At 36.3% G+C, this 15,127-nt stretch overlaps 1 protein-coding gene and 1 long non-coding RNA gene across 3 annotated transcripts; one reads left to right on the top strand and one right to left on the bottom strand.

The window, feature by feature from the left end:
• Positions 1-510: 510 nt before the first annotated feature.
• On the top strand, positions 511-5,229 carry LOC120279517. 2 transcript variants are annotated; one of them, XR_005541949.1, is made up of 8 exons: positions 511-737; positions 1,170-1,265; positions 1,577-1,678; positions 3,299-3,616; positions 3,706-3,790; positions 3,918-4,058; positions 4,302-4,372; positions 5,070-5,229. It is a non-coding gene; the product is annotated as an uncharacterized LOC120279517 (long non-coding RNA). The 2 variants fall into 2 exon arrangements; XR_005541953.1 differs by lacking the exon at positions 1,577-1,678.
• A 2,783-nt stretch (positions 5,230-8,012) lies between these two features.
• On the bottom strand, positions 8,013-11,974 carry LOC120257866. Its single transcript, XM_039265156.1, has 4 exons — positions 11,956-11,974; positions 9,525-9,579; positions 8,545-8,783; positions 8,013-8,239 (listed from the first exon to the last, which is right to left on the bottom strand). The coding sequence occupies exons 1-4, from the start codon at positions 11,972-11,974 to the stop codon at positions 8,013-8,015; spliced, it is 540 nt and encodes a 179-aa protein (XP_039121090.1).
• Between the last annotated feature and the right edge of the window lie 3,153 nt (positions 11,975-15,127).

The raw sequence follows: 15,127 nt of genomic DNA, 5'->3' as shown, positions 1-15,127 counted from the left end.
TGGGATGATTCAGACCCATAATTTATTTATCAAAACAAACTAACAATTAATCAAAATAGTTCTAAGCTTGTGGGGATGAAATAATCATACAGCTGGAAATCCTTGGTACGGATCATTGAATACTTTAATGTTACCTAGGCGTGAAAATACAACCTGCCAAAGAAATAAAAGCTTGTTCTCATATATGATTTCAAGTGTGTTTGTATATATATAATCGTATATATCTGTATTTATATATTAATACCGTGCCAAATATTGTGCCAAAAATATAAGTATAATAATATATTAATACCGTGCCAAAAATATAAATATACTAATATATTAATACGGTGCCAAATACAGTACAAAAAATACATATAAAATAATTTATTGATTTATATTGTAGCAAAGACCGTGCCAAATATACAAATATAATAATTTATTAATATATTGATAAACTCATGATTTAAGATAATTATATATATAATTGTATATGTTATATGTATAATTATAATTCCATTCTCCTTTTTCTCGATCTCGCTCTCTCCAAGACTCCATTCTTCCTTTTCTCTCGCTCTCTCGAGACTCAAGCACAAGCTTTACTCCAGGCCACCTCCCACCGATCGTGACGGCGGTGACCACCAGGCCATCTCCCCTCATCTGCTCCTCATTCGCCTGGATTCGATCGGCGATCGCTATCGCACCATTCCGGGGATTTCCCACAATCATCACTAACGCTGCTATTCTAGGGATTTCAGGTATGCCAACGGTGTATGATTGTCTAGCTTTGAGTTTTTAGGTTTTTTAGTACTTTATGTGTTGTTTTTTTATCATTTTTGGGGTTGGGTTTGATGGGATTGTGATGAGAATGCCATTGGTGATACAATTGGCATAAGACGAAGACGGAACAACTAGAGTATGCTGAGATCCTGCATTTTCTGAGTAGGAAGTTCACTAATTTTGGTATGCTTCATAAGTGTGATTGCAAATGGTATAAGTATTGTTCAGTAGCTAGGGTTGAATAATTCTTTGCATTGATTTCTTGTGCAATTGTTTATAAGTTTTGAAATTGAGCGATTGTAAGAAGTGATTTTAGTAAACAAGTTGAATAACTTTAATATTTTTGGGTTTGTGCTTTTCCACATTGTTCTAAGCCCACTGTTTGGTTTGCTTTCTGAAATCATATGTAGATGTTTGAAAAATTCAAGACGCCGCTGATCAATTAACTGGGAAGACAAAGCAAATCTCTCATGTGCCTATTGATCTCAGCATTTATTCACCGAATGGTATGACATCATTTGGTTGTGATCTTAAAATCTAAATTGTTTGGCTGAATTAGTTATTAGTGAATCATTTTGTGACTGGACGACAATACATGATCATTGCTTCTTTGTTTATAGTTTTTAAATGGGGCAATTATCTTTGTTTAACCTCCTAGTATGGTTGATATGTGTGACTTAAACATTATATTAACTAAGAGAAATATTGAGGAAGAATGTTGAATGACATTTTTGAAGAATCTGAACTAGAGGGAAAATTTTTTGAAGAAGTATTGAGAAAATATTAGTCTGGGAATGTTGACACCATATCATTGCAGGTGATGATGTTCTGGTGATAATCAAAGTTATGAATTGGCTCATCAGCATAGGCAACCAATTCCAATGATGACTTGAGATCATGAGAGCCAGATTCCTCAATGGTACTAGCACTAGTTCCAAGCATCAGTCTTTTCTTCTCGTATTCTTTCCCTTGGACTTGTTCTCGCTTTCTCCCATGACTCCTTAGCAAGAACTGGATTAAACATGGTTTTATTAGTTTGCTGAGCAACTGACCTTTTGATCTTCTATGGTTTGATCACATTCACTTCATTAGTCATTGTTGTTGCAGTGAACTTATCTTTGCATTCTGAAGTAGAAGACTGACTACTACTACTACCACTACTAAACGTGAATCCTCCTCCGGGGTTCACAACTGCATTAAGATCTCTGATAGCTAACTTTGGCTTGTTAAGCAACTACTGAACGGTTTTGCTTGGCTTATGAAACCTAAGCATATCCTGCAAATCAAAAAATCTCCAAGCAACCCCAAGTGAGAGCCTCATTCTCTGCTCTCTCAACCCTTACACCGTGTATATCTTACTGTGTCAATTTTTTCTCACTGGTCTCTTGCGAGAAGTAAGAATTCTCTTATCTTTTTTTCTTTGCTATCTATAGGTTCTCTGTATTTCTGCCAACTAACTAAAATAGTCTCAATGGTGATACTTGATTGAATTCTTCATATATGAAGCCCAACTCGAAAAATGCAACATCAGCTTGAACTTTAACTTGTTCTTGATATGCCTGATTTCTTTCTTTACTTTGAATGATGTGGATTGTTATGTTTTCTAAGCATTAGTTATTGACATTGTTTTTTTTTATTTCTTCTTCTTGACTGGCAATGGAGGTTTTTTGTTTCACTATGCTATGTAAATTCTGTGTTTTATTTTATTTTATTTTATTTTTTTGTCTGATTCTCTGTGGGATCTTATATTGTACTAGACAATACTCACTTTTGTTGTTTGACCCAATAGTTGTTAACCTAACTTTGATTGACCAATGACCTTCTCGTCACAATCCCTTCAAACTCAACTTCATGATTTTATTCATTTGAGTGTGTTTGTTTGTGAAAATAGTGAACTTGTTTGAATTCTAGAAACTAAAAAGCATCATCTTTACTTGTATAAAATGATGACCAATCATTGAATCCAAGTAATCTAACTTTGGACAATGCAATAGCATCCCAGAGCTCGATTTTTGAACTTGCTAACCCAACAGCTAATGTTTTCCCATCATCTGACCATGAGACACTTGTGGGGTAATCTTCCTCATTCTCCATTGTCAGTAATAGCTGCACCTCGCTATTTGTAGCATTCCATAAATATAACGATTACCCCAATGAGATTGCGAGAATGTTGTTCTTGCCCCAATCCAACAGATTGAGATAATAGTCATTCAAAATCTTTGGCTCATCCAATATTCGATCTGCTACCTGTCCATTGATCATCATATGAGCACAAAAATCAGTCCAAACTTCCTAAAGAATGTAGACATCAGTTAGTAAGGCATCAATTCAAACACCTCAAAACTCAGTATATTCAGATTGCTAATTTTTATAGAAACAACAAAAACTAGATTATTAACAGAACATCTTACCAATCGTATGGTACATATACATCCTTGAATAGAAGATATTATTTTCATACTACATTCCTTGAATCTATTACTTATTCTTATGTTACTGGTATGACTACTGATACAACTACTACTATGTTTGTGAACAGGTGAGAGTATGTGGGAGCACTGCATATGTTGCCCAAACTGCATGGATTCAGAATCGAACTATACAAGAGAACATCCTATTTGGCATGCCGATGAATTCAAGAAAATACAAGGAAGTTCTTCAAGTTTGTTGTCTGAAGAAGGACATGGAGATGATAGAGTTTGGAGACCAGACTGAGATTAGAGAGAGGGATTAATCTGAATGGTGGCCAAAAGCAGAGAATTCAATTTCCAGGGTTGTTTATCAAGACTCTGATGTTTATCTACTTGATGATGTCTTCAGTGCTGTTGATGCTTATACTAGTTCTGAGATCTTCAAGGTTTTCATTCTCTTTCCTTTTTGCTGTTTCTAAGCTTTTGATATTACTAGTTCTTAGTTTTTCATTCATTGGTGGTGGTGTTTCGTAAGAATCCATCGAGGAGATCTCAAAGATAAAATAGTCCTGCTTGTTACTCACCAAGTTGACTTCTTGCACAATATCAATTGCATCTACGTGAGTAGTCTTTGATTCCTCTTTATTATTTATTTGTTCATTTTTACTGTATGAAGTTAGAACATAGCTCTGATTTGTTGCTGATTTTTTTATAATGATTTATTGGTGAAATTCAATCACATAACAGGGTTAATTGAAGTTTATGGATGGATTTCTCAACAATGGATCCAATGAATAGCTATGATTCCGGTTATAATTAATTGGGAGCTTTGTCCTCTGCATTGCCGCTTTGCTAATTGTCATGCTTCTGCTAATATTATCCAACCAGGTACCTCTTGAAAGCTATTCCTTTTTCCTGCCTTCTTTAGTTTGATAACATATCACACTAGTATAGTGTTGATGATAATTAAAGTACAGTTTTTGGACTTAATATTAGCTGTAGGCTCAGAAATAACCATTCAAGGACTCATAGGTGTTTGGCTGATATCTAAAAATGCTCAACTATAACACAAAGGTTGTTTGTGGTTGGCATGTGGTATGTGGGAACTCACATGTGTTTCTTGTGATGCAGAATATGTAGGCCTATCTCTGTCCTACAGCCTACCAGGTTTCAAATGTCTTCAATTGAGTCCATAATTAAAGGTGAGCCCCCATATATAATCGCTAAGATGTACAACAAAAATCAAAGTTTTGTTAGATGGTCATGACATGGTCACTTAGTTTGAACCTTGTGAACTCTTGGGCTGGAGATAAAGTGAAAGCATGGCATACTATCGGACTTCCGGAGCTGTTGCTTCATTCTCACATCATCACATGATATGTTTAGGGTTTAGATTTGACAGTATTTTTAAAATGTTTTGAGATTAAAAATATCTGTATTTTTAGGATTTTATACATATATCATTCTTCATTAGAATTGTATATTGCTATATAAAATGTTCTGAGATTATCCCTTGGTGAAAGTTTCTATATATTACCTTTATAGGTTAAGAACCCATGGCCCAGTGTTAATATACTTAGTGGAGTATCACTGAACCATTTTGATTTAAGTGAAGATAGGTGAGAGCTAGCTTCACATCAATAAGTATATGCATTATCATTTCTAAACCTACTGGCTTTATCTCCTGACCTAACCAAAAAATTTGGCCTATTAAGAGGCCCAAGAGTGTGACCTTAGACTGGCTTGAAAACTACCGCAAGAAATCTGCTTATTGTCTGCAAATGTAGTAATTAATATCTGCAGCTTCCTGATTATCATGATGTAATAATCAGAGAGTTGTTGGGGAGTTTTGAAGGGTGCTATGGTCGTGATTTTGTGTTGGTTGTTTTGTTTTTGCAGGTTCCTGTTATCATGATGTGATTGAGCATCCAATGGACTTTGGGACAATAAGGAAGTAGCTTGACTTATGTGATGAGCCTGAGGAATTGTTTTATAGTCGTGTAGAAAACTCATTGCACGAGTGAGCACTAAAATTATTATTAATTAATTGGATGTTTTGTTATTATTTTCATTCAATTTCTACCTATTTTTTTTTTGAGTTTTGTCTTAAAGTTGTTAGTAAATTTGTGATTTTAGTAACATTTTTGCTCATTTTGCCAATAAATCAATACAAAATATATTTTAATAAAATTAATTTCATATAAATTATTTTTTTTCACAAAATAAACAAAAGCTTTCCTAAAGCTATAACAAAAAAATCTTGTTAAAAATTGTGCCAAATACCGTGAAAACACTATAGCATGTAAAATTGTGCTAAAAGTGTGCCAAATACCGAACCAATAAAATCGTGCAAAAAACTGTGCCAAATACTGAACCAATAAAATAGTGCCAAAATCGTGACAAATATGGAACCAATGTCTGTGCCAAAAAATCAATGGTAATGTTAGGCACAATAGTAAAAAAACCGTGCCAAAAATAGTGACAAAGTTTGGCACGGTATTAAAAAACGTCGCCGAAATATATTTGTCACGATGGCTATAGGCATGGTTATTTTTTGGTGTCAAATACGGTGCGAAACTTATTTTGCCACCGTTTTTAAATTCATTTTTGTGCCAATTTTACCGTGCCAATTTGAGATTTTTCTTGTAGTGGATCATAAGTTTCAGTATTTAATAAAACCATCAGAGTTAAGTTTTATTGGATGGTAGGTATGGTTTTTTCAATTGAAATAAAATCATTATAATGGCTTTAGAGCTATTTCAAAAGAAAGTTCCATAATTAATGAGTACCATTATAATTAGATGATGATATTTAGAGATCGCAAGAACATTTGTTAGATAATTCTTAAATTTATTATAATGGTTGCTATTTATTTAAAATAAGATGTCAATATTTTAAGATTCGACAAATTCTCTATTTGTTTTATTTCTCTCTACTAATTATTTTTTTCCTTTCCTTAATAGTTGATCGCTCAAGTAAAAATTAATAAATTGTACAAAGTTATGTATTGTGACATATGCCAACATAAGCAAGAAGAAAGCTTTTGAAAAGCCAGAGGAAGTGTTGAAATAGTGGCAAAATAATACGTCGGCAATTGAGCTACTTAATCTTGAAATATCTCTTTTCTGATGAAAAAAATATTGGAGAGGTGCGCCAGAAATCCACTTGCAAATTTATTCAATTCATGAACAACAAGAATAGAGCAGCATTAAAAGTCAAACAATGAAAATCGTATGAATGATTCCCACTCACCCTTTACCAAAGAATCAACAAATGGGAATGAAAGGTACTAACCCTATCTCGAGTCTTCTAATGAATTAAATGGTATCACGGCAGAATAGAGTGACTCCAAAACATCTTGCTAACCATTTAGGGAATTGTCATGGTGGACACAACCTATACAAGTTACAACAAAAACATTATATTGCAGTCAATTCATAGTGACTTAGATAACATACGGAAGAGGTAGATTAAGAGGAGAGATCATCTTGAATTGACTCAATTTGTAGTCTTACATCTCTCACAGTCCTCTACTGACATGGTGAAAATTTTGTCTTCATAAATCGGATTGATCTAGAGTTAAATGGAGTCTTACATAAATATCACATGGTGAAAATTATATGTACACAGATGGCAACTTATATCGACCAATTTAAAGTAATCAACGTACATGTGAAAGAGTTGCTTAGCATTATATTTGATACAAGATAATGGAAAAATACACTCAAAATCAACAATTTCCAATAGCCATTGTTAAAGGAAAACATCATCTGAAATTTATGCTTGATAAGTTTTTAAATGAACGTATTTGATTATTATTATTTATAGCACTTTGCATCTATAAAATTACTGAATATATGATTAAATTTGGTGCTTAATTTGGTTTTATTTAATATTTATATTGGTGCTTAATTTGGTTATATTTTTGATGCAGCGGTATACTTGAGACCGTTTGATTCGTGCACTAATACCCGATAACAAGCCTTCCAACACCTGTTGATCAAAGATACCCAGGAATCGGGGAAAGAGTAAAATCTTATTACTCAATGAAATGATGATCACAAAACTGATTTTCTCTTGCTTGTAAACTTACATTAAATAGGCGAAAATAGCACTAAGAAAGGAGATAATTTGAAAATTTACCAAAAATAGTAAATTCTCAAATATCAGGAAGAAATAAAAGATTTAACAAAATAAAGACTATTGCCACAAACGGGTCACAAATCAGAGATTTATATCCTAAGATATAACGAAATCAATTATTACCAAAAATGACAAAATTAGGGTTTTCGAGACCTGAACGATGGAATTTGGCCAAATTTTGATACGACTCACAAGTTTGTGGGACACAAACTCATGACTTTTGTTTCTTGACCAATTTCCCATCAAATAGACCCGGTATAACTGTAAAATCCAGTCGCCCGCCAAATTATCGAAATATCCTTGCCTCGAAAATTCTCCATGTGCGCACATGCCAATTCATCTATAGGCCCGTTATCATTCTTCCCTGGGATGGAGAGAATTCTCCCTCGAATTGTCATCGTCTAAGGAGTCACCGTAATAGGGTATCAAGTGATTGACATTGAAGACATCAGCCGTTCGGATGTGGCTCGGAGCTGAAGTCGGTATGCATTGGGATTGATCTTCTCAATGATCTCGACGGACAAAATTTTATTGGCTTTAAGCTTGTTGTACTCTCTAGTTGGAAAATGCTCCTTGGATAAGACAGCCGACACAAAGTCTCCAAACCTCAAACACAACATGGCAGCACCACTGGTCAGCATGTTGCTTGTAACATGTGTTGGAGGCGTTCAAGTTGTCGAGAACGGTCTTATGAATGTTCTATAAGCTCGTTACAAAGTCAGTAGCATGGTTGAGGCGTTCAAGTTGTCGAGAACGGTCTTCCCGTGGATCCGAGTCTTCGTCGGTAGGGGAATCAAGTCGAGGGGATCCATGAGGAATTGCTGAGTATACCACCTGAAATGGACTGAACCCCGTACTCCTGTTTGTCGCATGGTTGTGAGCAAATTCAGCCTGACTCAATCTCACATCCCACCCTTTAGGATGATCTACACAAGACAACGAAGCAAGTTACCTAATAAGAGGTCAACGACTTTAGTTTGTCCATCCGTCTGAGGGTGATAGGCACTACCAAGGTTGAGTTGGGAGTTCACCATCTTCCACACACTTCGCCAAAAGTGGCTAAGTAACCGCGTATCTCGATCGGAGACAATTAAGGATGGTAGGCCATAGAGACGATAGATATCATGGAAGAATAGCTGGCCTACATTGATAGCATTTATCGTCTTCTTGCAGGGAATAAAGTGCACTATCTTGGAAAAATGGTCTGCCACCATAAAAATAGAGTCGTTACCACATTGAGTACGCTCCAGTCCTATCACAAAATCCATACTGATGTTCGTCAATGGCTGAGAAGGTACTGGCAATGGCATATAGAGGCCAGCATTGGTTGCATCTCCTTTGGAGATCTGGCATATTCGGCATCGTTGAAAAAACTTTTCAACATCCTTAGGTATGCCCAGCCAGAAGTAGAAAAACTGAATCAACTGGAGCATTCTGTCCCTCCCCACATGGCCCTCACCGTGTAACTCTCTGATAATTTACACCCTTAAACTGTAATATAGAACACATAGTTGGTTTCCCCGGAACAAGAAAACATCCTGATGTAGGAAATCTGTCCGTCTTGCACCCATATACATCTAGGAGGATCTTTGAGAAATATGGGTCAGTCACAAACAAATCATGAAAAGAGTCAAAACTAGGTACCTCGACTCACAATGTGACTAGAAGATTGCTTTGCCTACAGAGTGCGTCCGCCACACGGTTAGAGACCCCTGCTTTGTGCTTCAAGACAAAGGTAAACTCATTCAGAAAATTCACCCATCGTCCATGGCAGGATGACACCTTATCTTGTTGATGTATATACATAGGGAGGCGTGATTTGTGTACAAGATGAACTCCTGATGAATCAAATAATGTCTCCATCGCTTGATGGCCTGCATCACAACATAGAATTCAACATCGTAGGTGCTATAGTTCAATCGTGCTCCCGACAGCTTCTCACTGAAAAATATAATAGGCCGCCCTTGCTGGCTAAAGACTCGCCCAATTCCCACCTTGGATACATCTTTGTGCAGCTCAAAGGTGTGGGTGAAATCAGGAAGTGATAGGGGCAGTGGTCAAGTGCTCCTTCATCAACTGGAAAGTAGCCTCGGTTTCAGTGGTCTATGTAAATTTGCTGCCCTTCATGTACTCAGTCAATGGTGCCATGATGATGCTAAAGTGAGCGATGAACCGCCGATAAAAGGATGTAAGGCCGAGGAAGCTTCACACCTCGGTGATAGTTGTTGGAGTCGGCACGAATACCCAATAACAAGCCTTCTAACACCTGTTGATCAAAGATAGCCAGGAATTGGAAAAAGAGTAAAATCTTATTACTCAATGAAAATGATGATCACAAAACTAATTTTCTCTTGCCCGTAGGCTTACATTAAATAGGGGAAAATAGCACTAAGAAAGGAGATAATTTGAAAATTTACCAAAAATAGTAAATTCTCAAATATCAGCAAGAAATAAAAGATTTAACAAAATAAAGACTATTGCTACAAACGGCTCACAAATCAGAGATTTCTATTCTAAGATATAACGAAATTAATTATTACCAAAAACGACAAAATTATGGTTTTGTGGCCTAAAGATGGAATTTAACCAAATTTTGGTATGACTCATGAGTATGTACTCGTGACTTTTTTTTCTTGACCCGTTTCCCATCAAATAGATCCGGTAGAATTGTAAAATCCCATCACCCACCAAATTAAGGAATACCCTTGCATCGAACTTCTCCTTATGCGCACATGCTAGTTCATCAATTTCATATTTAGGCTAGAATGATGACATATAGATCACGAGGAATAATTTGATGCAATTTGAGCTAATTTTGGAAGAAACACAGAGTTTTTAGAGTGACTTAAGGTCGGGATTATGAGTGTTATTATGGGGCTATTATTGTAGCAGTGTAATATTCATGGCGATGTAGCAAATCACTATTACGGGCACTGTTATAGATGTAACACTCAACAGAAATTGTTATGGGCACTGTTATGACTGTAAGCATCTGGTCATATGGACCTATTATGGTTATAAGAACTAGGGCTTTTGGGGAATCTTCTTCTCTACTCTTTGTCCGCCCTTTGGGTGGTGATTTGGTGGGCTTCTACTGCATATCTTCTCTAGTGGAAGAAAGCAAAAGAGAGAGACTACATGAAGGTTCAATACTTCAAGGGAGCCATTCGTGGAGAGATCTTTGCGGTGATATCAGGGGATCTTCGAAGAAGTTCATTTATCCAAGGAGATTATGAGAATTGAGAGAGTTTTATTATTGTCTTTAATTATTTAATTTCATTTGGATTATATTATTGTTCTCCATTAATGGAAAACTAATTTTCATGGTGTTTGGGCATAGATGAACTCTATTGTTAGATTTGATTGACATTGGTTGTGGATCTTTTATGCTTTACATTGTAATTGCAACCCATTATATTTGAAATCAATCACGTGTTATTGTTGTCATGAATGTTATTGAGGTAAAAGCCCTAGTTTCATATATTATTTTCTTGTGTGATGAGTTGTAAGACCCACCAGCATAGGCAAGCCGCGATGGAAGAGATTGTGAGTAAGCCTAGAAATAGGGTACTTTGCAGTCAAGAGTTCTCCTCCCATAATTCTTTCAAGTGAATTAGCAAGAAATTAAATGTTCTTTACAATCATAGGGAGTAGTTATTAGGAGAAATCACATTTCTATTTTGTATAAGATTAGGGACAATAGCTTCACAAGAAGCATTGCCTACGTATTGAATTTTTGTTAATTCACTTTGAGATTTCAAAGAGTGCAATGCAATTGTGGGGTGCTTGTATCAACACTTTACTAGATTAGTTACTATTCACCCTTGCAAGAGGATTAGTATATTTTACGATTTCTCTTGGTTTAAATAAGATTGCTAACTAACAACCTTTGTCTTGCACTTATAAAACCCTAGATAGATTCTATGCCCGAGCATCCCATTTCCCTTTTCTTATTCACCGATTTTATTTTCGTATTCTTAATTTCTATTTTTGATTTTTTTTTTTACTTTCACGCATCACAACTTTTGATAGGCTAGTTTTCAGAGTTAGGATTTATAGTAGTACTATCTAATTTTTAGTCTGGATCGATACACTGCTCTTGAGCACACTGTACTATTTGATCAGCTCTTACCCTTGCATCTCCTATAGCTCTAGGATAGCGACCCGTAAATTTCATGCAATGAAAATTATCTGTAAATACAACTATAATGTATAAGTGATCAAGTAAGATGATTAATTTCATCCTAAAGCTAGCATCTATTTTGTTAACTTACGTATACATAAACTGATAAAATACCCAGTACAAAGGCCTTCAACAAACAAAACTATCTTGTAACCATGCCATTGCAAGAAAAAGTAATAGGCACTATCCACACCATTAAACAAATCAAACTAACGAGCATAAAGTGTAAGAAAAACAAAGCACATGAAAACATCCCAAAAATTTGGCAAGCAAGCAAGGGGTTCTCCCCCACCTTCTCAGCCTTACTATGGCAAGCAAGGGGTTCTCCCCACCTTCTCAGCCTTCCTAGGCAGATATCGTTTAGAAGACTCGTTCATTTATTTCATCTCTACAGGACCAATCGGTGTTGAACAAGCTCAAAGCCAACTCTAATGATTTTATCCGTATGGATGGTGATACCATGGCCAAAGCCCGTCATCGTTTCCAAAAATCATTGTTTGGGAAATTTTTTGGAAAGCCACCGGCCTTCGATCAAGTCAAGAAGATACTGCTAACTATGTGGAGTAATTTGGGTGAAATTAATTATGATATCAGATCTACCGAACGGTTACCTTCTAATTAGGTGTGCCTCCCAGGAGTTGATGCAGAAGATATTATTTGAGGGTCCATGGGCTGTAAATGGTATTGTTTTGAAGCTTGCTCAGTGGCAACCTTTCTTCAAGCCAGCATTCTCCAAGCTTACTACGATGGTTGTTTGGCTGCAATTCCATAATTTACCTATGGAGTTTTGGGATGGAGAATCCCTGGAAACTATAACTTCTTGTTTAGGTCGATTGTTTAAAATTGATGAGTTTACTTGTTCTCTATCCAGGTCAAAATTCACGCGGGTGTGTGTGGAGATTGATTTGGCCAAACCACTCAAACAAAGCATCTGGATTGGAGATGATAGCCACAAAGTGGTTGTGGTTGCCCTCTATGAAAGATTGCCAATGTTTTGTTACTCGTGTGGTGTCATAGGTCATGGAACTAATACCTACAGCCGCCAAAACTTGGAAAACCAAAGCTTGCCATCTCTACCTCATTGTCCTGACCCTGGTGTCGGACAAAGGATGGCGGTTATGGAAGCACATGGTTTCTAAGGAAATGGCATGGAGGTGGGTGTTGGTTCTAGATCGATTGACCTGGAAAAGGTTCCAGAAAGGCTGAACAATTGTTATTGATATTGAATTTGTTCCAGAAAGGCTGAAAAGGTTCCAGAAATGGCATCTGGAGTCACGTGAGGCGCATGCGAGAATACCAATGTTGCTATCGTTCGTTCAAAAGCTGCGCATTTACCACCTGATGGTTTGGTCAGAAGGAGAGACGAGCACATCTCGCCTAGGTCTCGTAACTCGCTAGAATAGTGTGCTAATGCCTCTTAGTCACTTCTAAATTAAATCAATACACTGTTCAAGCTCCTCTTTCAACGGTCTTGTCTCCAACTGATGCTTTGGAAACAGATAGGGGTGGTATCTCTGCTCCTTTCTCTAGTTCCAAGGGTTCAGCTAGCTTCAAAGGTAGAGGAAAAATTGGTAATTATGATGATAATATCTCTCCAATACTAAGATCTTCAATTGATCCAGGTCTGGGGTTGGAGCTTGGTGAGCCCTCCGTTACTCATATTATGGCTGTTGATCGTCTAGCTAATATTCTCCAACCCTCAGCTCCCCCTCAATCTAACACTAACATTGAGATGAGTGACTCTGAAGATTCCTCGAGCTAGGTATCTGACTATGAGGAAGATGATTAAGAGAATGATGCAATGTCAGATGATGTAGATATTGATGAACCTGATGATTATATGACTTTGGATCATTTCTAGAATGGTATTTGGAAAGAAAATATTATCCGCCGGGTCCCTCCTCAGGCTTTGTCTTCACTGAAGAAAGGGAGGCTTGACATGGGTGTTGAGGATGCCTGATTTTTAACCTTTCCTTCTTGTGTTAGACTTATCCATATGTTATTTTTTAAATATTTTTCTTCTGGTCTCTTTTTTATCATGTCTTCTCTTATGATGACTGAAATTACTAATATTTTTTGTTGGAATTGTAGAGGTGTGTCAGGACGGGACACTACTTCTCGTATCTTGCACATGGTAAGGAAGATCAATCCTCTGATTTTCTGTTTGGTTGAGACTAGAGCAGATTCAGTTCATTTGGAGAGATTCTTTTCAAATTCTTGGTAATTGCTGGCATTGGACAGTGCTTCTTTCGTAAGGCTATTCAGGTGGTATTATCATTTTCGGAGGAATAACATAGGTATTGTGACTCCTTTGGCTAAAACACGGTTTGCTCTTCATCTTGTTATTACTACTTTTCAGCAACATTCTTGGGTTTCTCCATTATTTATAATTCTAATCATATTCATGGCCAACATATTTTGTGGAAGGAACTTTCTAATATTGTTGCGGCTAACTTACCTTGGATTGGTGTAGGTGATTTTAATGCAGTTTGCACTAATGATGAGATAAGAGGGGGTTCTTTCTATAACTATCATCTCAAAGCACATGAGTTCTCTAATTTTATCACTATTAACAATCATTTTGGATGTTAGATATATTGGTTCTGATCATAGTTGGTGTAATAACCAATTAGGATTAGTTAGGCGATGGGCCCGTCTGGATCGTTGCCTAGTTAATACTAATTGGGCTACTCACTTTAATAATTATGTCATCAAGCACCTTCCTAGAACCTGTTCAGATCATGCTCCTCTTCTCTTTACCATTTCTCCCAGATCAAGCTCTTTTTATAAGAAAATTTTTAAATTTGAGAATTTCTGATTAGATTACTTTTGCTGCCACTCTGCAGTTAGAGAGGCTTGGAACGTCTTACCCCATTCAAACCCCTCACATGCCTTTTCTCATCTCTTAGCTCGTACTCGTACTAATTTATTGAGATGGAAAAAACAGGTTTTTGCTCGCTGGATTCTGAAATCAAAAAGACTGAACAAGAGATTGACGAGGTGGAAGTAACTGAGGATATTAATAGAATGGATACAATTAATCATAGTAGTTTAAATGCTCTTTATAATAAGTTTTCTACCCTTCAGAGACAAAATTCTATGAAATGGGCTCAACGGGCCAGACTTCTTTTGGTTCAAAGCGGTGACTATAATACTTCCTTTTTTCATAATTCTATTCGTATTAGAAATCATGTAATCTCTATTATGCACATCTCTGATTATAATTGTAATTGTTTCACTGATCGGTTTGGGATTGAGAGTATTTTTATCAATTTCTTTTTTGATTTATGGAAGGACCCTAATGAAATATCTTTTAATGATGTTTTTCATGCTCTTCCTGATGATTTACCTTTTGTGGATTCAAAAGACAGAGATATGCTTATCAAAGAGGTAACTAAATAGGAAGTATTTCAAGCTTTGAATTCTCTTCCTTCAGGTAAAAGCCCGGGGCTAGATGGTATGAATGCTAAATTTTATCGTTTTTTCTAGGATAACATTGGTGATTCTTTATTTATGGCTATTAAATAATTCTTTGAGAATGCAACTTTGCCTAAGTCCTGGGGTCAAACTTATATATGGATAATGACAATTCCTCCCCCTCCCACCTAGAGGATGATATATAATCAAATTG

The sequence above is a fragment of the Dioscorea cayenensis genome, chromosome 1 (assembly GCF_009730915.1).
Source record: "Dioscorea cayenensis subsp. rotundata cultivar TDr96_F1 chromosome 1, TDr96_F1_v2_PseudoChromosome.rev07_lg8_w22 25.fasta, whole genome shotgun sequence".
NCBI classification, from domain to species: Eukaryota; Viridiplantae; Streptophyta; class Magnoliopsida; order Dioscoreales; family Dioscoreaceae; genus Dioscorea; species Dioscorea cayenensis.
The sequence above is the reverse complement of the archived record's forward strand: the minus strand, read 5'-3'. Positions and strand labels throughout refer to the sequence as shown.